The following is a 27,175-nucleotide window of genomic DNA, read 5'->3' as shown; positions in this document are numbered from 1 at the left end:
TTCTGTCTTGAAACTGTGTGCTTGGTGTGCTTGGTGTGCTTGGTGTGCGTGACGCAGGAAACCCTGAACATCAGTCTGGTTTCTGGGGGTTTCAGTTCTACTCTAATGGAGGCGCCAGAAACTGGAGGAACTTTAATCCATGAAGTCCATTTGTCTCGGTGAGGGAACTCACCTGACCTACGCTGCAGCCTGCCCATGTGTGTGTGTGTGTGTGTGTGTGTGTGTGTGTGTGTGTGGGGTCATTTACTAGCTCTTCTGAGGATAATTATGAATAAAATGAAATGATGAGTATTATCCCTGAAAGAGGTTTTTTTTTTTTTTTTTTTAAATAGATTTTACAGTCAAAACTACTTATTTTGAATTTGTTTAAACAAATAATTGAAACTTGTGGATGGAAGAAATGCAAAATGAAAAAGAAATCACTGTAAATCCAAGGTTAACTCATATATCCTACACGCCGTCCCCGTCCCTGAACACCTCGTGTGGGTTTGTGTGTGTGTGTGTGTGTGTGTGTGTGTAGGCCTGAACACAGGCAATTAAACGCCTCCCACTTATTACATCACAGTCCATGTGGAGAAGCTCCTCAGAACAAAGTGGCTGATGGGATATGTGGCGACCTGTCGAGCAGCTTCACTCACCTGGAGACTCGGGGAACCGGGTGAGGGGTGGGGGGTGATGGTGGGGGGAGGGGTGGTCAATCTAAGGCCTCGTCGGTTTATCCAGCGACCACAGTGCTGCAGATACAAACTCATAGAGTCCGAGTGTTGGCTCCTCCACGGGAGTCCCAGCGGGGGGGCGCTACTTGTCCTTCAGTCTGCCGGGGGGTCTGGGCGTGGCCGGCGGTGGCGGTGCCACGGCGTGCAGGCCGGCCTCGGTGCCGATGTGGACGGTGATGTTGGTGTAGAGCGGCAGGTACTCCCGGGACACCACCTCGTACTCCACCGTGTTCATCCCGTCCAGCTTCCACGTCTGGCGAGTCTTGGCCAGCATGTTGAACCTTTGACAGACACCAGAACTTCAGTGGCGCACGAACCCGGAACGCAGAACCAGCATCCGTGTTCAAACTCTGCTAGTGTCACTCCCGACAAGAACCACGGTTTGAATCCCTCCACACAATGTCTGAACGTCTCCACCCCTGGTTCTGTAGAGTGTGGTTCTACAGAGTTTGGTTCTATAGGGTCTGGTTCTACAGAGTTTGGTTCTACAGGGTCTGGTGCTACAGAGTCTGGTTCTATAGGGTCTGGTTCTATAGGGTCTGGTTCTACAGAGTCTGGTGCTACAGGGTCTGGTGCTACAGGGTCTGGTTCTACAGGGTCTGGTTCTACAGGGTCTGGTTCTACAGGGTCTGGTTCTACAGGGTCTGGTTCTACAGGGTCTGGTTCTACAGGGTTTGGTGCTACAGAGTTTGGTTCTATAGGGTCTGGTTCTACAGGGTCTGGTGCTACAGAGTCTGGTGCTACAGAGTCTGGTGCTACAGAGTTTGGTTCTATAGGGTCTGGTTCTACAGGGTCTGGTTCTACAGGGTCTGGTTCTACAGGGTCTGGTTCTATAGGGTCTGGTTCTATAGGGTCTGGTTCTACAGAGTTTGGTGCTACAGAGTCTGGTGCTACAGAGTCTGGTGCTACAGGGTTTGGTTCTACAGGGTCTGGTTCTACAGGGTCTGGTTCTACAGGGTCTGGTTCTACAGGTTTCTCCTCTACTTGCACAAGTACAATTGTTGTTTTTTCTGTCGTATTTGCAGTTCTGAACTGAACTCAAAACCAAATTGTTTACTGAAGTGTGAAGTGAGACCCCCCCCCCCCCCACCCCCACCCCCTCCCCACCACTGTTGTTTTTATCTCATTTAAATTTTACTAAAAGCAGAAAAAGCTAAAGTTTGTTTAGTCTTTAAACCGGGATGTGCTTGGATATTTAAAACAAACCCTGAGCACTCTGCAGTTTACATGTCCGACCACTAGAGGGTGCCGTGTTTCTGTCATGGAACCATGAACACAGTAGAACCAGTAGAACATAAACCTGCAGCCCTTCAGTCCACTCAGCATGAAGAAATGTTAGGAAACGTTCTCTTTGTTTAAAATCCTTCATCGTTCTTCTTCGACTCAACTGAAAATCTAAAAGGTTTTAATTTAAACGTCGCGTGAACGACCTGCTGGGGGGGGGGGGGCGCCGTCCCTGTGTCCTTAAGTGTTTTTGTTTTTTTAAACTGTAAGATATTTTTAACCCTTAAAAAAAACATAAATAGGGTTTAAATGTTTTAAATAGCTTTTCCTGCACACTTTTCAAAGTGTTTCTTGAATTATTTTACAATTTTCTTTTTTCTACCTTCCTATAGCCTCTTGTTTTTAAACTTTTTTAATCAGTTTTAAAACTTTTAAAAACATGTTTGGATATTTGTAAAGAGGATAGGCTGAAGTTGGTGAATATACAATATTGAAAATACTTATTTTTTTTACTTTTTGTTTATTGAATTTAATGTATTCATTTCACCTTTCAGAGCTAATTCAAGTGTGAGCAACATGTATAATCTGTGTTCTTGTTTTTCAAATAAAAAGTTCATTAACAACAAAAAAATAATAATATTTAAGCCTTTTAAATCATTTGTAAGCCATTTTATCCGTTTTTAAAACTTCTAAAAATATATTTCAAGCCTTTTTGAGAAAACATTGTCAAACTTTTTTTTTTTTTTTTAACCCTTTTTATCGGGTTTCCAGCCGAGGCTGAGGAGTGAACTGTGTCGTACCTCTTGGGGTTGACGTCGTTCCCTTTGTCCAGCTTGTGTTTGATCATCCTGTAGCGGCCGACCTTCACAGACGGCCGGGTGATGTACATCCCGGCCAGAGACACTCTGAGGACAGACACACACACACACACACACACACACACACACACACACACACACACACACACACACACACACACACACACACACACACACACACACACACACACACACACACACACACACACACACACACACACACACACACACACACACACACACACACACACACACACACACACACACACACACACACACACACACACACACACACACACACACACACACACACACACACACACACACACACACACACACACACACACACACACACACACACACACACACACACACACACACACACACACACACACACACACACACACACACACACACACACACACACACACACACTGAGCAGGTCGGACATCTTGGAATCGCTTCAGTCGACTCACAGAAACACCGATTGAGTCTTATTCAAATTCTGATTTAACAGAAGATAAATTCACCACGTGTCGCTGAAATGTCTCGTATGTTCTTTGTTTTTCCAGAATTTAAAGAGTTCAGGACATTTTCAAACTGTTGCATCACATCAGACACAACTTCTCTTTGTAACTAAAGGCCTCTTCATCCTCCATAAGAACAAGGCGAAAGTTCGGCAGTTCAGGTCCTGTCGAACAAAATGACGTCACTTCCTTCTTCCAGCTCCTTCTGGCCGAACAAATTAGTTTGGGCTGTACCAACCGCCCTGGCCGAACTCTGTAGGAGCCGCACTGCCGAAACTTCTGCACTGCCGTGTGCTGCGCATGCGTGTTCTAGTTCGCTCATGACTATCGATAATATCTTAATCATATTTAGCTTGTAACAGCGCTACTGTACGAGCGCCGCAGCTCGTTAAAATGTCAGAGTGCAGGCTGACGTGATGCACCTGAACGCATCACGAACAGCTGTCAGCTCCTGGAGTTAAAACTGGACTAACATCGCGCTCCGACAAAAACGTTTTTATTACTGAAAAAGTTCAGAGAAATGTGTTTCTGAAAGCTCTGGAGGCCAGAAATAAACTGTGCTGTTGAAAAGTTTAAACGCCGCTTCACAGACTTGTGCCTGCTGCGAGGGGGCGTGGCCTGTTGTGAGGGGGCGTGGCCTGCGAGTCCGGCAGCTTCTTATCGGAGTATGAACAGTCCTGCCGAAAAAACTTTTTTTTTCTGCTGCTGGCTGACGTCACTGCAGAATTTTCTTCTTGTTCTTATAGGAGTATGCAGGCGCCTTAAGAACTGGATCGTGCAGCAGGTGAGGACGTTGTTGGGAAAGAGCCGAGTCTCACTTTTTACTGAACAAGAAAGACCCAAACAAAACAGAGCGGCGCTTCTTAAAACTTAAAAGATCTTTGTTATTTAGATGTCCGTGAGTCTCTGGCTCCGCTTCCACGGCGACGCTTCAAGTGTAAACACCGTTTTAGTTTCAGAAGTTTTACTTTTACATGGCAACAGTCTGAAGATGTCCGTTTCCATGACAACAGCAGAAACACTGATAAGCGATGTAGTTTTCATGTTGGTCCACTAGTTGGTGCTGTGGGGAGTTTTCCTGAAAGCGTGCGCACAGAGAACAATGAGCTCTAAACATGAACACTGGGAGAACGCGGACATTCTAGTGGACAGAACACCAAGTTGGATTGTTATTGTGGTGACTGTCAAAATAAAAGTACCAAGTTGGATATTTATTATGGTGACTGTCAAAATAAATGTACCAGGGTGGATTGCTATTATGGTGACTGTCGAAATAAAACCATCAAGTTGGATTGTTATTATGGTGACTGTCAAAATAAAAGTACCAAGTTGGATACACAAACCAGTGATGAACACCTTTTCACCAATTACCGCCCTGTAGCTCTTCTTCCACAGTTCTCCAAAATATTAGAAAAACATATTTGATACAAGACTTCGAAACTTTATTGAAAAACATCATTTGTTGTCTGACAGCCAATATAGATTTAGACAATAGGTCAACATCTCTTGCTTTAATTGATTTAAGAGGAAATTTCAAATTGTGTAGAAAAAAATAAAATATTGTACTCTGAATTTTTATTGCTCTCCAAAAAGCTTTTAACACCATAGATTATCATATATTAATTAATAAATTAGAGACCTATGGCATTAGAGGTATACCTAAGCAATAGTTACAGAGCCACTTGGCTGAGAGACCTCAGTTTGTACAAATCGAGAAACATAAATCAGAGCATAGAATTATAAAATGTGGTGTTCCTCAAGGGTCGATACTGGGCCCTACTCTGTTCATTATGTATATTAATGACATTGTTCAAATATCTAAACTAATGAAATTTGTACTTTTTGCGGATGACACGAATATTATTTGTCCAGGAAATAAGTTGGAGCAACTTTTGGAACAAATACCAGAGGAAATGAACAAACTAAAAAACTGGTTTGATGAAAAAATAGTTTTCGTTGAACTTGAAGACAAAATTTATGTTATTTGGAAACCAAAAATATGACCTTACTGTACAATTATCCATTGATAACATAATAAAATGTATTTCTAGGGGTTGCGGTAGATGAGAAGATCTCTTGGAAACCTCATATTAGTCATTTGTGGACGAAAGTTGCATAATGTGTTCTGAGGAGAGAGAGCCGTGAATATAATGATCACACTAACACACTTTTTTTTTAATCATCAGTTTTAAAATTAATTGATTTGGTGAATTATAAAACTGCTCGAATAATGTTCAGGGCATCAAAAAAAAATCTCTTCCCTCAAATATCGAAAAATTATTTTTATGATAGAGACGAGCATCGTGCATACAACTTGTGGGGGGGGGGGGGGTAACAAACTGTACCAACCAGAAGTTAGAACTACTTTAAAATCCATGTGCATCTCAGTGGGGGGTCTTCTCTTGAGGAATGGTTTGGCCGAGGAGCTCTAAGTTCGCTCTGCCATTATCCAATTTAAAAAAATGTTTAAAAGAAATGTGATGATAAAATATTTGGAAGAGAGAGTTTGATGCCCTCGGCTGTGAGCGTTAAGGGAGAGGGGTGAGAGGGGTGAGAGGGGTGAGAGGGGTGAGAGGGTGAGAGGGGTGAGAGGGCTGCTTGTTGTGATGATTCTGTGTTTTACTGTATATTGTGATGTTGTGTCTTGTGGGGGGGAGCGGGGGGGGGGGGGGGGGGGGGAGTTGGAGGGTGCTGGCTTCATCCCGTCCCCTTTTTAAACCACAAACTTGTTTATGTTATGTAAGTTGTATTGTGTGCAGGTTTGAAATAACATTTTTACTTACTTACTTTATCACGGTGTGACTTTCAAAATAAAACTACCATTTCCAGGAGAATATGGACTGGGAGTCATGACACTGTAGAGGAAACTTTGTTCCGATTGGCTCTACTGAGCATGTGCAGAAGAAGTTGTTACTATCAGCATGGTGACCAGGACCTGGACCAGGACCAGGACCTGGACTAGGACCAGAGTTTCCTCGAAGACGGAGCCTGACTGTTTTCAGAAAGTGCTGTTTTTGCCAGTTTCTAAAAAGTTGTGTTTTCAGTGGCTCCGACCCCCAAAACACAACAGAAGTTTCACATTTTCACTTGAAGTCACTGTTGTGTAAACACCCCCCCCATGTGGCACCTGCTGTCCTCACATCCTGGTTCTGGTTCTCACCTGACCCCGATGTCGTCGTCCTCGCCGCCCCAGCCCCAGTAGTTGTTGGGAAAGCCGTTCATCTTCAGGTAGTGCAGCGGCGACAGCGCCGACACGCCTCCGAAGTACATCTTGTACGGCAGCCTGGAGGAGACCGAACCACACATCAAACCTCAGCGACACGCAGACAGAACCGAGAGCCGGAGAACCTCCTACTTGTATCCGAACTTGTCCATGGCGATGGCGGCGTGCTTGGGGTTGGCGTCGCAGACGTAGGTGTTGCGGTCGTCCTCGGGGATCAGGTCCACATCGTGGAAGAAGAGGCAGTCCCAGTCCTCCTCCCTCATGGCCTCCCGGAAGCCCACATTCATCAGCTTGGCTCGGTTGAAGGTGTAGTTTCCAGCCTGGAGGAGGAGGAGGAGGAGGAGAAGAAGAAGAAGAGCTCAATGGAACGTTGGAGCCTTCTGTGGCGTTCCACAGGGATCAGTCTTGGGCATACTCTTCACATTATACCTGCTTCCTGTAGGAATATTATCATGAAACGCGTCACTAACCTCCATCGTTAAACAGATGGTAAACAAATCAATGGATCAGTGAAGCCAGATGTTATTGATCAACTTGTTGAACTAGGAGCTTCTGGATGACGTAGATTATCAATAACACATTGGTGATGTAGATTAATAACATGTGGGTGACGTAGATTATTAATAACACGTTGGCGTTCTCAGACCTGGTGTATGATGTAGATTCCGTAGTTCAGCTGCTGCCGCTGCAGGAACGGGTGGAGGTAGTACAGCAGGAATTTGAGGTGGTGCTCTCGGTGCCGGTGGGGAATGATGATGGCGGTCCGGTGCCTGGACTCACAGCCCGGCGGCCTGTAGCGCCCCCCGCGGACCACCAGGGGGTTCTTCCTCTGGACCTCGGCCAGCGTGAGGCCGGAGGGAAAGCTGACGTGGATCGGACCCCCTGAGGAGGAGGAGCAGAACTCCGTCAGTAAAGGGTGGAGGTGATGTATACAGTGACAAACTGATTCCCTGTTCCTTATATTCTAGTGGACAGACCAACAAGTTGGATTGTTATTACGGTGACTGTCAAAATAAAAGTACCAAGTCCTGGAGAATATGGACTGGTAGTCGTGACACCACGGAGGAAGCTGATGGGCTCTACTGAGCATGTGCAGAAGAACTAGTTACTACCACCGGGGTGACCAGTACCAGAACCAGGACCAGGGTTCCGCCATCTACACGAAGATGGAGTGTTTAGTAGTAGTAGTAGTAGTAGTATTTTCAGTGGCTCTGAGCACCGTTGTTGTGTAAACATCCGTGTCAGAGAACCGACAATTCAGAAGTTGGTCCAAACTAAGTTTTGTCACTTTGACCAGTTGAAACTCAACGAGGCGTCAGACTGGATCCAACCTCCATGTTTCACCGACCAAACGTCCTGCTTTTCCTGATCAACCAGTCGCAGCGTCACTTCGGGGGTTTCGACTCACTTTACACGTCTCCATGTCTGATTAAGGGCGGGGCTCCATTATCTCCGTCTCAGTGTCACTGGGCACAACAACCAACCAACTGGAAGTGAAAACCCTGGGAAGACCTGGAGCCAAACGCCACGTCCACGGAACGATCCGGAAACACTCCGCGGGTCATGCAAACGCATCCAAATCAGCAGCGGAGCAGCTGCTGCCAAAGCAAATGTGGAGGTTTGTTTGTGGAGACTGAAGCTCTGAGCGCCGCCCGAGATAGAAGACCGATAGAAACTAGAATAGAAATATACATGATGGGGAGAGCTGAGAGCTCGTGACCTCCTCCAGAAAACACAAGCAGAGGGTCGGCAGGCCGGCAGGTGACGAGACCAAGAAGTTCAAGGAGCAGGAGACGTCAAGGGGAATTTTAACTTTTGTTGCGTTCGGCCTGCAAAACAGGACAAACTGGACTCTCCTGGGTCCCAACTCTCCTAGTTACCTGCTCACGAGCTCGTAGTTGAACCTCCGGCTCTTTTTCTATGTCTGGTTCTGTTACAGAAAAGCAGAACCAGAGGCTCCACGGGAACTGCAGGGTTCAGAGGTTCCACGGATCTTTTTCATCATGTTGAATGAAACTTTCTGAAGCCGAAACGTCAAATCGAATCAGTCGGTGAAGTGGGACATTATCTGGAGAGTCTCGTTTGGTTTATCCTGATGGGGAAGGTGTGAATAAACTTTTGCTCTAACCAACACAGTTTCGGCTGATGAGTTGAATATTTGAGTGTTTGTTCCGTTTTGTTTTTCTGAACACTGCCAAAATAAATTCAAAATTAAAGTGTTTTGTGGAAAAACATTGCAAAAGTGAACTGTATTTACTACACAACACCTTCTATAGTTCCCCCCCCCACCACCAACCCCCCCCCCCCCCCCCCCCCCCCCCCCCGACACGAAGTGCAGGGTCAGTTTGAACTGGTTTCCAACAGGTCACACCAGAATACCAGTGGACGCAGGAAACGTTGAAGTGTTGTTCTTAAGCCCGTCGACCCGACATTGTAACACCTACGACCGTCGTCATGGAAACTTTCGTGCTGAAAGTGACCTGACGGGTTAAACCCCACCATTCGGATTCCTGTTTGAGAGCAAACACCGTGTTCAAACAGTGAGAGCGAGCAAACGGACGTCAGGCCGATGCAGATTCGTCAGGACCTGGAGGCGTTCCCACCTTCAACAAACCGCCAGGGACCAATACGAGTCGACATCAGGCCGGTATCAGGCCGGTATCAGACCGACATCAGGCCGGCATCAGGCCGGCATCAGGCCGGCATCAGGCCGGCATCAGCCGGCATCAGGCCGGCATCAGGCCGGCATCAGACAGACTGATATCAATCAGATGTCAGGCCGATATCAAGCCATTGTCGAACACTGGCAACAGACAACATATCTGAATAATTGTCCGTCACTGAGAAACGAGTCAGAAACAAACCGAAAAAAGGCTGGAAAGTAAATGAATAAAAGTTTGTCGAGTTTAAATTAGTTGAGCTTCTCACTGCTTTCTATATTTACCTTTCATCTTTTGTGTGCCTTAATTTCCCTGACTATTATTAATAATTTATATAGTGTGCCAGTTTCTTTATTTGTGTTCTAAATATAAATTCTTCTATCCTACAAAAACAGTTGTTTCGGTGCGGAACATGTACTGCAAATTATACTCTGTATAATTGTTGAGTGTTATAAATGAAGGACTTGACTTTCCTTAAATCAAACTTAAACTAAAAAGTGAGACTCAGAGAGACGTGAACTTTTCCCGTCACGTCTCGGCGACTCACCGATGAGCGGCGACGTCCGGGGGCAGTACGGCATGTCGTCTCCACGGCCCTGGGCTCTGCTCAGGTGGGACAGGTTAGCATACACGTCGCCTCCGATGAGCGCCGGCAAGCCCGCCGCCGTCGTGTGGTTGCGTCCGGACGCGTCGGGCTTGCGGAAGATGCGGATGAAGTAGGTGACCCTCCTCTGGTAGCCCTCCCGGGACAGCAGCGCCATGACCACCAACTGGATGCCCAGGAACATGAATAGGTAACGCCACTTGGACTGAATACTGAGCATGGCGCTGGCGGAGCGTGGGCCGGGTCCGAGCCGAGGGGAGGTTCAGGAGTCTGTGTGTGTGTGTGTGTGTGTGTCTGTGGAGGGGGGGGGGGGGGGGGGGGGGTGTAGTGAGAGGAAAAAGGCACTTTTGGTGGAGTGAGGGAGTGGGGGGGTTCCGAGCAGGGGAAACGTGTCCAAGTCCTCCAGAAGAAGAAGAAGAAGTGGCCAGAGAGCGTCTGGACCTCACTGCATCGCCGGCTGCTCAGCAGAGGCCGCACGGCGCCAGATCACTGACTTCCCCGCCGCATGGGTCCAGCCGCCGGCTCATTCTCCTCCTCCTCCTCCACTGGGGGGGGCTTCAGGCCTACTGCTGCCCCCCCCCATGCTCTCTGATGAGGGAGGCGACCACAGCAGCAGCCGCCATGACAGAAGAAGTGCAGCCGTGGACGGCCTTGGACTCACTGAGGATTACTCAGACAAGGGGGAGTGGAACCCTGACCGGGGGGAGGAAGAGGAGGAGGAGGAGGAGGAGGGCTCAGTATGAGACGGGAGGAGGGGGGGAGGCGGAGAAAGAGGAGGGAGAGCTTTGCTTCCCACTGTTATTGTCCCATAATGATGCAATCCAGGAGGAGGAGGAACAGCGACTCGACTCTGAAGACAAAGCAGAGGGGGGGGGGGGGGGGGGGGTAGGAGGGGGAGAACGACAAGGAGAAGCCGTTAGTTAAATTCACGATACTGAAACTGTTGAAATCAGTTGTTTCTCCAACGTAAACTAACCCTGACCTGCTCTGTGCCGTCCAAACAAACAGATTGTGTGTTTACATGAGAAACAATCCTGACTAATAAACCCCTGCCCCCAACCACAGGCCTGCGGGGGGGGGGATATCGACTTAGCATGAGAACGACATTGATTTTCAACGGACTTCATTTTCAAAACATTACCATGTAAATGCAAAACTTTTCTGAAACGCTGACAGCGTCGTGACAGCAGCGCCTCAGCGCAGACGCTGCCTGACGCCATCCAACACATCAGCTGCAAATCAATTAGCGCTGGTTAAAGCAGCCGGACTCAGACCGCTAATCCTAATCCCGCAGCACACTTCCAGGCCGGTGGAGGGTGGGGGGGTTGGGGTGGGGTTGGATGAAACCGCTCATCTGCACCATAAGAGCCCTCGGGTTTTACTGCCAGCGCTTCGCATCATAATTCCAGATTCAAACCCTGTCGTTTTCACACTCGGCCAGCGGAACGACATTTCAAACCAGAATCAGTCTGAGACCTTCGGGTTCAAATCGTTTGGTGTCGCCCGGTTCTCAATCTCAAGTTGTTCTGACCCGGAACCTGCCGATTTCCTGTGGTCCAGTTCCAGACCGGTGTTTTGCTTCCTTGCGCCGGGAAACAGTGAATAGCTTTAGCTCCGATGCTAACTCGGGCTAACGGACAAGATGTTCCACTATCAATATTAATATTGCGATACAGTGTGCCGTTTTCTTTGTGTTCTAAACTTTTATTTTTCTTCATTTTTTATTTTTCTATCCTATAAAGACTGTTATCTAGGTGCGAAACATGTACTCCAGGCGTTTCACTGTACGTTATACTGTACAACTGTCGAGTGTGATAAATAAAGGACTCAAGGAGCAGAAGGAAGAGGCTTCTTCTAGCTGTTAGCATTAGCATTGACCCCCCCCCCCCACCAGTGAAGAAAGTTTTGCGGATACACTCGTAGAAACGGCTCAGCTCGTGGACCGAGGAGTGTGAGCAGATGGGAGCCCTCTCACTTTCCCGGCCTCGTGATAACCCCGTAGATTATGGATATATAAAGATCATGCCATAAAGACAGTCGTTAATCCTGGCGGCGGTGGCGGCGGGGGGGTGGGGGGGGATCCTTACTGAACTGGACAAGATGATCACGATCAGACGGTTCAATGTGATCCGAGGATAAATGCCCAGGCTTCAACGATTTCCAAGCAAAAAAAGAGGTTTTGTTGGGTTTGTGTGTCTCGTTTTTGACAACGGTGAACTTTCTGGAAACGCCAAGGCTCCGTCATGCAGACGGCGGAAGCGCCGCTGCTGCGCTCCACGCTGGTAGTAACTAGTAGTTCTGCACATGCTCAGTAGAGACAATCGGAACAAAGTTTCCTCTGTGGTGTCGTGACTCCCAGTCCATAGTCTCATGGGACTTGCTACTTTTATTTTGACAGTGACCGTAATAGCAATCCAACTTGGTGGTCTGTCCACTAGAATGTCCGCGTTCTCCCGGTGGTAATGTTTGGGCTTGGCACGCCTAAAACACCAAAACCACGAGTATTCCCTTGTACCGTAGTGGAGTAAACGAGGCCTAAAGGTGGAAACCGTCCAGGTATCGGATACGTCATTCCAAGAAACCTGAAACACACTGCAGTGAGAGACTGTGGCTCCTCCCCTTTTCCAGCTCTGCTGTGGCGTTACGTGAACTCGGGACATGTCGTTCCTCATTGAAAAGAAGAGAGCAGGATCATGTTTGCGCGCTCGTACGGGAAGTGTGGTTTGGATTGTGGCATCATGGCGGCCCCGCCCTCCACACAGTGGGGAAACTCCCCCGGGGGGAAAAGTTATACCTGGAAATAAAGCACCTTTCCATTATCCACAATCCAGGATGGTCACAGGGATGAGAGCCGATCCATCACCGCTCCGGGGCGGTAACGTACCCGAGAGCTGTGGTCTGGTTCATCCTTCCTGTCCACATGGAGTCATTAGAAACGCCACAGTTAGCACGGCGAGCAATGATATGGTCCGTGTGTGTTGGTCCCCCCCCCACACCCCTCACCCCACCCTCCCTTCACGGTGCATTAAGTGCTTTGAACAGCAACAGCACACAACAGCCAAGAAATGGGACATGTACTTTAATAATACATGTATAAGCTATGTGAACACACATGCTTGGACACATGAACGAATGCAAAAGGACCGGGGGGGTGGGGGGGGGGGGGGGTTAAAGAGGATGGGGGAGTTATATATAGATCATCACCATCATCATCATCCAGGGACTGTAATTTACAGTCGGCAGCACATCTCAGAGCCTAAAGCGACAACATTGAGTCATGCACCGCTGCTCCAGATCAGGGGGGGGGGGGGGGGGGGCGCGCTGCATATTGCTAATGCTACCAACATACCGGCAGATTTTAGAGTGGGACACTAACTGCTAATGCTATGCTACCAACATACAGACCGATCTTAGATGGAGAGGCTCACCGCTAAAGCTATGCTACCAACGTACAGACAGATCTTTGATGGAGATGCTAATTGCTAATGCTACCAACGTACAGACAGATCTTTGATGGAGAGGCTAACTGCTAATGCTACCAACGTACAGACAGATCTTTGATGGAGAGGCTAACTGCTAATGCTACCAACGCACAGACAGATCTTTGATGGAGATGCTAACTGCTAATGCTACCAACGCACAGACAGATCTTTGATGGAGATGCTAACTGCTAATGCTACCAACGTACAGACAGATCTTTGATGGAGATGCTAACTGCTAATGCTACCAACGTACAGACAGATCTTTGATGGAGATGCTAACTGCTAATGCTACCAACGTACAGACAGATCTTTGATGGAGATGCTAACTGCTAATGCCACCAACGTACAGACAGATCTTTGATGGAGATGCTAACTGCTAATGCTACCAACGTACAGACAGATCTTTGATGGAGATGCTAACTGCTAATGCTACCAACGTACAGACAGATCTTTGATGGAGATGCTAACTGCTAATGCCACCAACGTACAGACAGATCTTTGATGGAGATGCTAACTGCTAATGCCACCAACGTACAGACAGATCTTTGATGGAGAGGCTAACTGCTAATGCTACCAACGTACAGACAGATCTTTGATGGAGATGCTAACTGCTAATGCCACCAACGTACAGACAGATCTTTGATGGAGATGCTAACTGCTAATGCCACCAACGTACAGACAGATCTTTGATGGAGATGCTAACTGCTAATGCCACCAACGTACAGACAGATCTTTGATGGAGATGCTAACTGCTAATGCCACCAACGTACAGACAGATCTTTGATGGAGATGCTAACTGCTAATGCCACCAACGCACAGACAGATCTTTGATGGAGAGGCTAACTGCTAATGCTACCAACGTACAGACAGATCTTTGATGGAGAGGCTAAAGGGTTTTTTAAAAAAAGCGTCTCCTTTAGGTTTCATTCACACGATGTTCGTTTCAGAAAAGTTTCACATTTGCACAGCAACGTTTTCAAAAGAATGTTCGTTTACACGCAAACGGCAGAATCTGTGACATCGATGCAGTCGGCATGTAAGGCGACGGAGTGTTTTGAAAAAGTTGGGTTTTCGGAGACTCCGATTACTGTCGTCATGTGAACGGACTTCCAAAGAGAACGGCAGTATTCTGCTTCCCATCGAGACGTGCGCAGTAACTAGTAACTTCCATCGCGAGTGATCAGTGGAGTGGTTTTTTTTCCTGCTAAAATCAATGTCACCTCAAGCGACTCGCAAGAGGACTGCCAACACTTCTCACACATTGCTAACGCTCCATCTGCTCCACACTCCGCTTCCTCACCGACGTGTTTGTCTTCTATTTATCACGAACCATTTCCAGGTCGGGAGAGCAGATTTGTGGAGACGCAGACCTTCTGAACGGCGGCGGGTTATCCGAGCCACAGATTCCACAAACAGCTGGTTCTCATCATCACAACGTAGAGCTGCACTCTCAGGCGCCCCTCAAAACTTTTCCACGTCTCAGACTCCCACTTTCTCTGCACTTTGTCGATGAAGCAAAACAAACGGTTTTTTGCTTTTTTTTATTTTAACTTCCCAATGCCGATCCGTGCATTTCAGCATAGCGCTGGACCATTTCTGCCCCTGGTGTTAATGCACTGGAAAATGTCATAAAATATCAAAATATTAGTCATAATATGTGGAAACGAGTAGCTAATCTGAATGAAACACAGTTCATTCAAAATCTGGCGTTCCACAGGGGTCTGTGCTGGGACCTTCAAAGTTCTCGAGGTGCAGGAATGACAAACTTCAAAAAAATCTTTTAAAAGCAATATTAAACATGTTTTAAATCATCAACCTGCTACTATCACAACAGATACTTTCTAAGTCTGAAATTACTTGATTCTACAAACCATTAAATCAGTTTTGATTCCATTTAAAATGATTTAAGTTATTTTTCCGCAGTGAGAAGACCAGAAAAGGGCCAAAATAGGTCAAAACAAATAGTCTTAACTAAATTAAATAGTTAATCCAAAATCTGGCGTTCCACAGGGACCTATACTGGGACCTGTGCGACTTGGGAGTAACTTTAACAACCCGTAATCCCATTTCCACGACTGTAATCAGCTACTTGGTGCAGCGATACAGAAGCAACATGTAGAAAGTGAATAACTTGTGATTCTGCATCTAAATACAGTTGGTTTAAGATGTGGTGTTCCACAGGGACCTATATTGGGACCCCCACTAGTTCACATTGGTGCAAATGGCTTTGATCGAAATATTAAATAAAATATTAATTTTAGAATAATTTTTAAATGTAAAAAAAACAACCATGCAAGCTACTAGCAACTGAAGACGACATCATATCTACTCGGCTGTAGACTAGTAATGATTTTTTACTTTTTTTTTTTTTTAAGATGAACTTTCTTTTCTTTAACCAATTGAATAACCGCCACACCTCGAGAGTTTAATGAACGCGGTTCGAACAGAAAGTAAGTGTAGCGTTCAACTCCACACCTTCCAAAGTATTCGGGAAGATATAATTTAGTACTTTTCAGGCCATGGAAAACTTTTGGCAGTAATTAAGTAGCCAATAACAAAACCGCAGCACCAGCATGTTCTCACTGTGTGCGTCTGGAGCCTTTGTGAACAGAATCAATAAATAATCCGACAGGTCCGTGAGAGGAAGCCGGGACGGGATGAAGCTCCGATCCAGACTCTTCATTAAGTCCACATCTGGAACCGTCTCGCCTTCCCGTTTCTGGACGGTTCAGCGTCTCGCTTGTGAAGTTCTGCAGCTTCTGGAGAGATTCCAGAAACCCGGTTCACAGAGTTTCTGCTGCACGACGCTCAAGAATGTGGGGGAGTCGTTCAGGGACACTTCAGAGCCGCGGTAATCTGGACCTCTGCTGATCTGCGGAGGTTCCTTCAAGGAGGGCGTTTGTGTGATTGTGGAGAGGCTCAGGTGTCGGTCACACGGACTGTTCTGCATGTCGACCAAGAACAAAACTAGATTTTCACCATAAAAGTTTAATATTGAAAAGTTAATTTTGGGACTTTTTTTTTTTTTTAAATGAATTGGTAAATTTTGATATACGATAAAAGTAAGGCAACTTTTTGTGTATTTTGAGTATCAACACAATCTTTGTGTCTTCAGCTGAAGACGTTTCTGTGTGAACTGAATTATCCGGTACTGAACACGGAAGACGAGCAGAAGCTCGGTCGGGAGGTTTGGTGTCGAGTAACTACGGACTTTAAGAGGAACGACGCCAATAAGACGACCTTCTGAAACTAAACGTCTTTCCTCTGCAGGACCGGCGAACACGAAGTGCAAACACGCCGGCGTCAGCATAACACGTGCCACCGGCGCGTCATGGCAACCCCCGCCGAGCGCCCTGGTTTCTACGTGAGGTCCGCCGAGTCCCGGGTCCACCGGGATTCCACAGACAGAAAGAAGAGAAGTGGGGGGGGGGGGGGGGAAACATCTTCCTCCTCCTCCTCCTCGTTCTGCTTTCAGATGCAGTTTCCAGAGCTCGCCTCGACCCACCGGGGAGATCCACTGAGCCAGCAGCGGCCATGGCGACCAGAATCCTCCCCATGGAGCCAAGAACCCACAACAGACCAGAAGAACCGGAACGCCGAGTCGATCTGGAATCGACTCCGACTAAAAACCCTTGAAATACTCATAAAAGTCCCGTCACCACGAGCCAGAACCTTCTTTCTTCTCCTTGTTCTTCTGAAGTTTCCCGTCCACATGGGGAAACATCAGCGTCCACGACGCCACGAACACTCCTCAAAACGACGCAGTGTATCCGCCAGACATGTAGGTGGCGCGGTAACGCTGCCACGGAAATACACCAGAAACAGAGAAGAAGACGCGAAGCATTAAAAGAATCCTCTCATTGAACAAAACCACCACGACTCCTCATTTTGCCCGAAGCATTTCCAGTGGAAACGTTGTCGTAGTGCGCCGGTGGCCGATCACCAGGAGCACAACAGTCATGAAAACAAACAAACGAAACAAGACGACAAACTCGTTACTACGCCGACTCACTACTGCCACCTGACACACAGTGGTGGTATTACACAAAAAGATCCCGCAGCACCTCAAAGGCCAGCAGGTTTTGACCAGAGGAATGTTTTGGGAGTTCCTGCGGGTACTCCTCTGCTGCCACGGGCTTTGTGTTTGTAAAGACTGTCCAGCTGTGAGCAGGGGGTTTACATGTGGGGGGGGCGGGGGTGGGGGGGCGTCCAGGACTCTGACCCCACTGACAGAGTGCATGAGAGGTGCTGGAGGGGGGATGGGGCCGCAGTTTGGGGCCCTTTGTTCGGCTGTGGAGGCAAACAGAACTGACCGGACCCGTCGGGGGGGGGGTTATCCCCTCATAACAAACCCCTGAAGTGACCCTGAAAGTTGGACGTGCGCAGTCCGTGAACGCAGCACTTTCACGGAAACCAACAACACAAACAAAAGTTGCGCAAACACGTGCCGGGGCAGCGTCAGCTCCACGAGCTCACAGATGGCGCACAATTCACCGCACATCCACCGCCTCTGCCCTCCCCCCCCTCCCCACCCCGAGTCCGTTTCCAGCCGCCGCAGTGCTTCCGCGGAGACTCCCCGGAGCGGCTTCCCGAGGCCGCCGCCGCTCCGGGGAGGCGGGAGGCGGGGGGCCCAGCTGTGAGCCGAGCCGAGCCGAGCCGAGCACCGCTGCCGGAGCACCGCGCTCTGTTAGCCGCTTAGCTCGCTAGCGTCGACCCGCTGACTCTCCGCGCCGCCGCAGACCCACAGGTCCCGGCTCGGTGCTTACCCGGACGGCCCGGTGCTGCTGCAGCCTGCTGGGGGTCCGGAGCCTGGAGGACTGCGTCTCTGCTGGCGGAGAGCCGGAGGAAGAAACCAGAGGACCGGAGCCGAGTCTGAAGTTAGTCCGCTGCGGAGTTTCCCCTCCCCTTCACACCCTCCGTGTGTGTGTGTGTGTGTGTGTGTGTGTGTGTGTGTGTGTGTGGGTGGGTGGGTGGGTGGGTGGGTGGGTGGGTGTGTGTGTGTGTGTGTGTGTGTGTGTGTGTGGGTGTGTGTGCTATAAATGAAAAACCACACAGCAAACGAAACAAAAAACCCAAAAGAAGCAGAAGCGATAAAAACAAAGTCAAACCACTTTCAACACAATAAGAGGAAGGAAATGAAGAAACTACAAACGTCTGTCCTCTTTTCTTTAATGTGTAAAGTTTGGATCAGGACTTTTCTTTCGGCAATAAAACACATTTAACAGAAGAATGAAGAAAATGTGGAGATAAATCAGATTCAGTCACACAAACAGCAGGAAATCCAGCTCATGAGGAAAAATGCTTTTAATGCTCATTTCTCTTACGTTAAGGTCCTTTTGTTAAAAAGGAAACTTTGTTTGGCTGTTTTTAATCAGTTTTTCCTCATTTTTGTGTTTTTTAAGGTAAGTTCTTTTTTTGTTTGTTCCTGTGGAGAATTTTTAAACCATTTCTGTTCAATTTTATTGTTCATTTTCAGTTTTTTTGGGTCATTTTCTGTTTCTTTATTGCATTTATATGTTTTTGTTTTGGTAAGTCAGTCCTTAAAGTAATTGTTTTGTCTTTTATGTTAAATTGTGCCTCTTTTGTGTTTTAAAATGATTCATCACCTGGGATAAAGCACGTGGTTTTTCTGGTTTCATTACGGGAGTTTGACTCGTTTGTAGTTTGAACGAGTTCATTTCACTTCGCATGAATTCAAATTCTAGTTAAATTCACTGAATTAACTTGTTTCAAAACATCTGTGACCCTAAACTGGATCTGTAACTTCAAACCAAAGAAATAAAAGATGATTTAAATATCTAATGTTGATATACTTTATATTCAGTTACCAGGAATGTAAGTCCACTACTTTCTTTTTACAGAAGTAACTAATCAAAGTAGTTTTTATTTACAGGAACTGGACAAGTAACTGCGTACTCAGTTTGACTCCACTACTACTCAGGAAAGTAATCAATAACTACCACATTAGCAAACAACCTACCCTATCAAGTAACTAGTTACTTTTGCAATAAATTAGTCTTTTTAAAAGGAGTAATGAATGAATAATCAAGAGACATTCTTACTTGGAAATATTTTAAGTAACCAAGAATGGGTACTTTACCATGTAACTAATTACTTCACATTTTCCATTACTAGGAAAGTAACTGGTTTTAAAAAAAAATAAAAGTATCTATGAGGTAATAAGTTACTAGAAAAGTGACTTTATAGAGCCAACTGTTACAATAAATACAGTAACAGCCCGAGTATATATGAAGTAGTTACTTTATGTACAGTAACTAATGAAGTAACTATACTCAGACTGATACACTACAACACACTAACCCTTTCCGGAGGAAAAGCCTGTACTCAGTAACTATAGAAGTAACTTCAGTATTGAAAGAATCCAAACATTCAGTTTTTATGAAAAAAAGAAAAACCTTTAATGGTGTTTGAACGAGTTGGTGAAACAAACATCTGGTGACACACGAGGAGTCCAGCAGACCGCCTGTAGGAAAACACTTCCCCCGGGGGGGGGGGGGGGGGTCAGTCACCCACACACACAGGTGAGGGCGCTGGAGGGGGCGGAGCTTCTCTACTTGTAGAACTCGTGTTCCTGCTCGTCCTTCTTGATCACCGTCTTGTACGCTTTCTCGAAGTCTTTGGCCAGAACGATGTAGCGGTTCTCTCGCACCGCCAGCATGCCGGCCTGGACGCAACAGAACCACGTTAGCATTAGCAGCTAACTGATACTGAGGGGTTAGCATTGTTTAGACTGTGTGTGTGTGTGTGTGTGTACCTCCTGGCAGATGGAGTTGATGTCTGCTCCAGAGATCTTGTCTGGTCGGGCAACATCTGGACATGAGTTAAGGTGGACTGAACGTCTCCAGAGAGGAGCGGAACACTTTTCAACCACGACTACAAACAGTGGAGATGCAGATTAACGCAGTCAGAATATTATTACCCAGTCTAAGGCCGAGCGGTCTCAGGCCGAGCGGTCGGTTCTGGAACCCGGTCTGGGAGCTTAAAGGATACAGTCCTCCAGGTCCACCTCCTCGGACAGGTTCATCTTGCTGGTGATGGTGGAGAAGATGAGACGTTTCTGCCGGCGGTCAGGCAGCGGGAACTCGATCTTCCTGTCCAGACGCCCGGGACGCAGCAGGGCCGGGTCCAGAGTGTCTGCTCTGTTGGTGGCCATGATCACCTGGGGGGGGGGGGGGGGGGGTCAGGTCAGTTAGCTTCAGGGCTAAATGTGATTCAGCTGTGTGAATGCTGCGAGGGGCACTGTTCCGCCCCCTGCTGGTCAATGGCAGGATAATAACATGAAGACTTTTGAGATGTTTTGATTTTGTGAATTTTCAGTAAGAGATTGTTAATAATAAATTTGACTTTGACTTGGGGGGGGGGGGGGGTTATTCACCTTGACATTGACGTTCTGGTCGAAGCCGTCCATCTGATTGAGCAGCTCCAGCAGGATCCTCTGAACCTCCCTGTCCGCTGCAGGAGGGAACAGAAACACTTTAACATCGTCGTCTCTGGATCTCGTCACTTCTTTCATCTCAACAGGAAACATTTCAAACCTCATCTGCTGACCCTAACCCCTGTGAAAACTATTTAAGTTCACATTATCTCTCAGCTGGGCTTTCTGCTTTTATTCCCTTTGTTCTGGTCGTGTTTCCGGAGTTTAAGGTCGGAACACAGAAGATGCCCCCTTCTGTTGGGGCAGAAGAGGCTCCAGCTCCTACCTCCAGTCTGGGCGTCGAAGCGCTTGGTGGCGATGGCGTCGATCTCGTCGATGAAGATGATGGCGGGGGCGTTCTCCTTGGCCAGCCTGAAGACATCTCGCACCATCCGAGGACCCTCGCCCAGATACTTCTGGACGAACTCTGAACCGACCACTCGGATGAAGGCCGCTGGAGACAAAGAGCAAACAAAGTCCTCAGCAGGGGAAGAGCCCAACGCCAGAGCTGCAGACTGAAACCGAACCAACATGAACAGATAGAAAACGGATCGGAATCGGAATGTTTCCAGGAGAAGCTGACCGGTGGTGTGATGAGCCACAGCTTTAGCCAGCATGGTCTTCCCACAGCCTGGAGGTCCGTACATCAGGACGCCGCGAGGAGGGTCGATCCCGATCTGAGGGAGGAGAATAGAATAGAATAGATCATCTTCATTGTCATTCTAACCAGTACAACAAGATTCAAACAACCTGAGACTGTAGTTTCCTATTTCACTTCCTGTGAAGCTGCTCTGGAGTCTGAACAAGATTCAAGAGCTGCGGGAAATGTTGATCATTTCAGATTCTACCGCGCAACAACATGAACAAAACAAGGCCTCGTCCACAAAACAATATTTCTTCTCCCCGGGGTACTCGATGAAAACTCCCTCCACACGTCACTATGAACTCAGCTCAAGGTGTACTACATGCTTCAGGGCATGCAGTACATATGCCAGGCCTTTAGGGGAGCCGTGACACATAAAAAACACTGCAGGAGGCACGGCGTGAATAGAAATTTAGAAGTAGACTCTCTCTCTTTTTTGTTTGATTGTTGGTTTTTGTTTTTCCTTCATATGATTTATTTATTTTTGTAATGCTCTTTGTACCTTTCCAAGGATTGTGATGGGTGGGGGTGAGGGGAGGGTTTTTTTTTTGTCTAGGGTGTGTCACTGCATCCTATATTCCAACATGGCCCATAAATGGAACTCTGCTTCCTTTAGAGTTTGTAGGAAGGACTGCCCTTATCTGTATAGATGTGTGTATTGTCAAGCTTGACCTTTGCTACTCAGAATGTGACTTTTAGTTGCAGCTGTGGTTGTTTGTCTTCTAATCTAGATTAGGCTTGAGTCATGTTTGGATGTTTTGCGGCTTGTGACTGTTGTTATGGGGGGGGTGGGGTGGGGGGGATACTTCCCTGTACAGTAAATGCTATTTTCTGTTATTATTTTTCAATAATAAAAAGACCTTTGAAAGAAAAAAAGAGAAGCAGACTCTCCTCATAGACTTCTATACAACGTCATCTTTTATCGGGGTTTTAGAATTTGCCCACTCTGGGGCTATCTGAAGACGAACCTGTTTGTAAAGCTCAAAGTGTGTGAGCGGCAGCTCCACGGCTTCTCGGACTTCCTGCTTCTGGATGTCCATCCCTCCGATGTCAGCGTACATCACATCTGGCTTCTGGTCTGAGAGAGACACACACGGTAATCTAATGGATTCCGTTGTCGGCCATTTTTCCTGACTGTTTGCAGTGTCTGATGGCGTTTGGCTACAGCGTGGGTCCGTGTACCTTTCGGCCATTTGATTTTCCTTTTGATGTCCGGAAACGAGAAATGACACAATTTTCATTTTCCGATTTGATATTGGGAGACAAAAAAAACAACTAAAAAAAACTGGGGACGAGCCCGTCTCCCGTTTTTTTGAAACTGAAAATCAAAAAATGTAAAATCGGGTCGTTTCCCGCGATGCATTGGTTTAATAAAATACGACCGTAATTCTTATTTCACGCTTAATTTGCAGGAAAACCTGGACGTCGTGTCTCTTCTTTGTTTTATAGGACAGTAAGCGGCGCATTGCGTTGCTGCCCCCTTCAGGCTGCCTGTGACCTTTGCACTCGCCCACCAGTTGATTTAGATGTTTATCCGGCTTTTGCAGTTTAATGAAATAAATAAATACACACGATGCAAATAGAATGAAAAGGAGCAGGAGGTACACTTATTAAATCCTACCAGCTCTCCAGCCAAACACATTAGCTTTCTATTGCAATATGTTTGTTTTCTATTTGGTTGAAAAAATAGATGTTGTCCATCCTGCTCCTGTAATTGACTGTTTGATTGTTCTAAAGGAAAAGGCTGAACGGAACACGGACCCTGGCGGCGGCGGCGGCGTACCAGAGGTGAGCATCATGATGCTGCTGTCGGCTTCGGGCGGCAGGACGTCCACCAGGGCGTTGCTGTGCTTGTGCAGAGCCACCGAGGCATTGGGCTTCAGCAGCTCGCGGTCGATGGTGCTCAGGATGCGGACGTAGTAGTTGGACCCTGGGAGGACGGAACCGCTGAATAATTCACTGAACCTTCACACAGGCTCAGCCTGAACTCTTCACTTGTTCATAATTCACAAGCTTCGGCTCTTGTTTTATTCATTCGCGCAACATTTTCTAATCTCAAAACACACGTTTGGCTCTTTACCTCTGGCGTTTACATTTTCTAGCGTTTCTTTCAAAGAGGCTCTAGAAACACCAGAACAACGAGGGAGTGAAGGAAACCATTTCTTAAGTTTGTACGACGAATCGCAATTCATGTTTTCTGATATTGGAGCCGCGTTTTATTTCTGAATTCTTCACTTTGTTGCCACAAATCATCAATTATTCTATGAACTACAGATCCAGAGCGGTGCTCTCCGGTCCCTACAGATCCAGAGTGGTTCCCTCCTGCTGCTGCTTACCGGTGGTGGAGCCCACGATGGCCGTGTTCTGGTCCACGGCCTCCAGGAACTGTCCGATGACCAGCGGGATGCTCTGTATCCTCTTCACCTCCTCCTGGGCGTGGAGGAACTCCTTCTTCAGGTTCTTCTGCTCATCCTTGATGTACTCCTCTTGCACCTCCAGGAACTCCAGCTCCTGCTGCAACTTCTGGAAGACACAGGAAATAAAAAATGTATATAAATAAATCACGTTTCTAGAGATCCAAGAGTTCACAGTTTTCCGTTGGACTCGACCAGGAGAGACAGTTTTTATTTCTTCCTGCTGTTCTGGTTGTTTTTCAGTTTTTATCCTGGAGATCAGACTTTTTTTCCCAAAAATCACCGTGGAACACAAACTTAAAACAATTACATTTTCTGAACGTTTCATGGAGCAGAAGAGTCTCATGAGGCTCCAGGTTGAACACCTCTGGACTAAATTCAAAATATTGTATTAGTTGTGATAATATACATCGTTCATACCGAGACTGAAACCTGATTTCTTAGAGGGCGTCCTGAACTACAGTTAGCATTAAGAGCATGTAATACACAGATTCCTGCTCAGAAAATGACTAAAAAACTAGATTTATTTCCCTGAATGTGAACAATATTTGATCAATGAAGGAGCTTTGAAAGATAAAGTAGGAAAAACCTTCCTGATGTATTTGGACGTTTTATTGACTAAAACAAAATTCTCATCTTTAGAGTTTACATCGTAATCAGGTCTGTTTTCTCTGGCCCAGCGAGATGGAATTATTCTGCACGTGAGCACTGAACTAAAGTGAGTCCGATCCCGAGCCGGTTCCAGAACCTTGTAACGGCTGTAAAGGTCCTCCAGGTCTTCTGGTTCTGGAGCCAGGAAGGACAGGCCCGTCTGGGGTCTGGAGCTCAAGATCGCAGGCATCTCCTCCTGAGAAACACAACAACAACAACACAAAAACATTATTTATGAGGAACACTCCAGGAAGTGGAGCCCACACACACCAACATCTTCATGAGAGCACCAATTCTAAGAGGTAAAACATTCTTCTGATTGGCTCTACTGAGCATGTGCACAACTACTTGTTACTACCAACGTGGTCACCAGGACGAGGAACAACATTTCCATTGTCCACATGGGGCTAGAGCACTTAAGAGAAGTTTCACCTTGGGAGTTGTTTTGAAAAAAAAAAAAAAAAAGGCGCCACTTTCAGTGGCTCCGAGCATCATCATCATCATCATGTAAATGGATCCCAAAACGCTACGGGGGTTTTGCATTTTCACTGGAAATCTTTGCCGTGTTCACGGCCCGATGATGCTTATACATATATACACCGTAATTTTCAGACTATAAGCTGCTTTTTTCACACACTTTCAACCCAGTGACCCAGCTATTTTATGCATTTTTATGGGTTAAAGAGCTTCATGCCTTCAATACATGGGTGATGCGTTCAGGTGCATCACGTAACCCCGACCTCTCTTTTTTCTTTTTGTATTTGGTGGGTGCAGCTTATATTCAGGTGTACTCAGTCTGGAAATTATGGTATATGTATATAAAAAAAAAACACCGCATGTAGACATACATAATCTGAAAAAAACCCCACATCTAGTTTAACAATCTATAAATGGAAAGAAGGCAAACTTATTTGATCCTACCACTTCCCCAAATATCAATAATTACAGTTCATAATCATTCTGCTTCCTGAACCTTAAGTAAAATATATAAGAATGACAGCTAGTATTAGTAAATTAGTTTTACATTGATAAACTACAGGCAGAGTAAAATTGTCATTTGCCATCACTCTGTAGCAGTGTTAACAGTGAAATATTGTAACAGCAATAAAAAAACAAAACACACAATAGTAGAAAATACAAAACTTTGAAGAGGTAAAATATAAATATTAACCAAGTCTAGGAGTAACAGAAGTATTATCAGAAGTAGTGCAAATACGGAACATTAGAAGCACAGCTCTATAAACTAAACCAAGGTTACCGTATTTGCCTTTTTAACATACGGGACATTAAATATTAAAAATAAAAAACAATTATCTCGATGACATAGGCTAAGCTAACACCTAGCTCGTCTGCAGTCAACCTCCTTTAACTGCTCAAACTAATAATTGATATATATATGTATATATAAGAATCAGAACCATAATCAAATGTTTCCAGAGGAGCCAGAATTCCTTAAGTTTCTCTGATTAAAAAATGTTTTGGATTTTTTTCGCCGCTCGTGAACTCGATGCTAACGCTAGCAGCTAGCATGACTGAGCTCGGTGCAGCGGACACAATGAATCGGCAGGTTTGAGTTTCAGCCATAAAACGGACAAAACAAACGCTCACATCAAGACACACATGGAAGGCTACAGCCAGAAAGCGTCCTCATGCAAACAGCTGCGGATAAACGGCGTTAATGAAGCGCAGAGAGAAAGAAAGGTGAAGTGAGAGCTGCTCACCGGGCTCTTCTCCACGGATACAACCTCCTCCATGATGGTTAGAAAGTGACGTCATGACGTAGGACGCGGACCCGGGGTTTTATGGGTAATGGAGTTCTTAGGCTCAGAAGCTTTTTAATACTTTTTGAATTCATGTTTCTTATTTTATTTTGCTAAACTAAATTTGTTTATTTATGTGTACATATTTTTAGTTGTAGTCATTTAATAACTATATATTTCAATGCAAGAACTAATAATGGGACAATTATCTTAAACAATGTGTTTATAGAAACGTTTAACTCAAGGACTTCACTGTTACATTATTTTTTCTGGATTTGCACAATATAAGAATATACTGTAGGATTAAAAAGATGTGAAACCCAAACTGTGATGCCCAACGGGCTTATATAAAATATCGTCCATAATTAAAAATGAGAAATAATAATAACAAAGGATGAAGCAGAGAAAACAAACAAATGCATCAATAAAGACCTGAACCACACAACAAATCAACTCACAATCCGTGGGCTACTATTTTTGCATTAGATGATTAAATAATTAGTCTGCCATTTTCCTTTTGGTCTTTTCTAATTTTTGCTTATCATTTCAATCCAGTGTCTTATTTGTGTATCAATCTTTCTTTTTTTAATTAAAGATGTTTATTGAATTATTGTCATTATTAATGGCTTTTACATAAAAACAAAAAAAGAATTAATTGGTGACTGCTGAGTTGGGGGGATCTGGGGTCCCCAGAGAGCCAAGAGATGTCCTTGTACATAATCAGCCTGAATACGTCTCCAACTTATCCAAAACTGGAAGGAAACTGAAGCGGATCCAAATTGAATACTCGCAAACTCAGGCCAATCTGTTCTAAAATAATGTTATCATACACTACGCTACGCTATGCTACGCTACGCTATGTTATGCTACGCTATGCTGCGATACGCGAGGCTATGCTGCGATGCAATATAATACAATATAATATAATAATTCAAATGAAATGAGTTCAAGATTATGAAAGAAATAATTCCTAAACAACTGATGGTGAGTCTATATGTTTGATGTGACGAACTGGATT

At 46.0% G+C, this 27,175-nt stretch overlaps 2 protein-coding genes and 1 long non-coding RNA gene across 3 annotated transcripts; 1 reads left to right on the top strand and 2 right to left on the bottom strand.

The window, feature by feature from the left end:
• Positions 1-291: 291 nt before the first annotated feature.
• Positions 292-10,121, bottom strand: LOC308114251 (beta-1,4-galactosyltransferase 3). Its single transcript, XM_080470970.1, has 6 exons — positions 9,716-10,121; positions 7,155-7,390; positions 6,641-6,828; positions 6,446-6,568; positions 2,741-2,845; positions 292-997 (listed from the first exon to the last, which is right to left on the bottom strand). Exons 1-6 carry the CDS (start codon positions 9,990-9,992, stop codon positions 799-801), a joined length of 1,128 nt encoding a protein of 375 aa, XP_080327096.1. The 5' UTR covers positions 9,993-10,121; the 3' UTR covers positions 292-798.
• A 7,877-nt stretch (positions 10,122-17,998) lies between these two features.
• Positions 17,999-23,707, top strand: LOC308114253. The gene is made up of 3 exons (XR_013935602.1): positions 17,999-18,131; positions 23,070-23,120; positions 23,607-23,707. It is a non-coding gene; the product is annotated as an uncharacterized lncRNA (long non-coding RNA).
• psmc4 (proteasome 26S subunit, ATPase 4) lies at positions 19,646-26,178 on the bottom strand. The gene is made up of 11 exons (XM_080470969.1): positions 26,119-26,178; positions 24,495-24,593; positions 23,669-23,855; positions 23,116-23,262; positions 22,301-22,410; positions 21,273-21,366; positions 20,976-21,143; positions 20,651-20,727; positions 20,266-20,434; positions 20,030-20,085; positions 19,646-19,939 (listed from the first exon to the last, which is right to left on the bottom strand). The coding sequence occupies exons 1-11, from the start codon at positions 26,149-26,151 to the stop codon at positions 19,826-19,828; spliced, it is 1,254 nt and encodes a 417-aa protein (XP_080327095.1). The 5' UTR covers positions 26,152-26,178; the 3' UTR covers positions 19,646-19,825.
• Positions 26,179-27,175: the final 997 nt, after the last annotated feature.

Source organism: Lipophrys pholis (genome assembly GCF_963383615.2).
Source record: "Lipophrys pholis genome assembly, chromosome: 9".
Taxonomy (NCBI): domain Eukaryota; kingdom Metazoa; phylum Chordata; class Actinopteri; order Blenniiformes; family Blenniidae; genus Lipophrys; species Lipophrys pholis.
The sequence above is the reverse complement of the archived record's forward strand: the minus strand, read 5'-3'. Positions and strand labels throughout refer to the sequence as shown.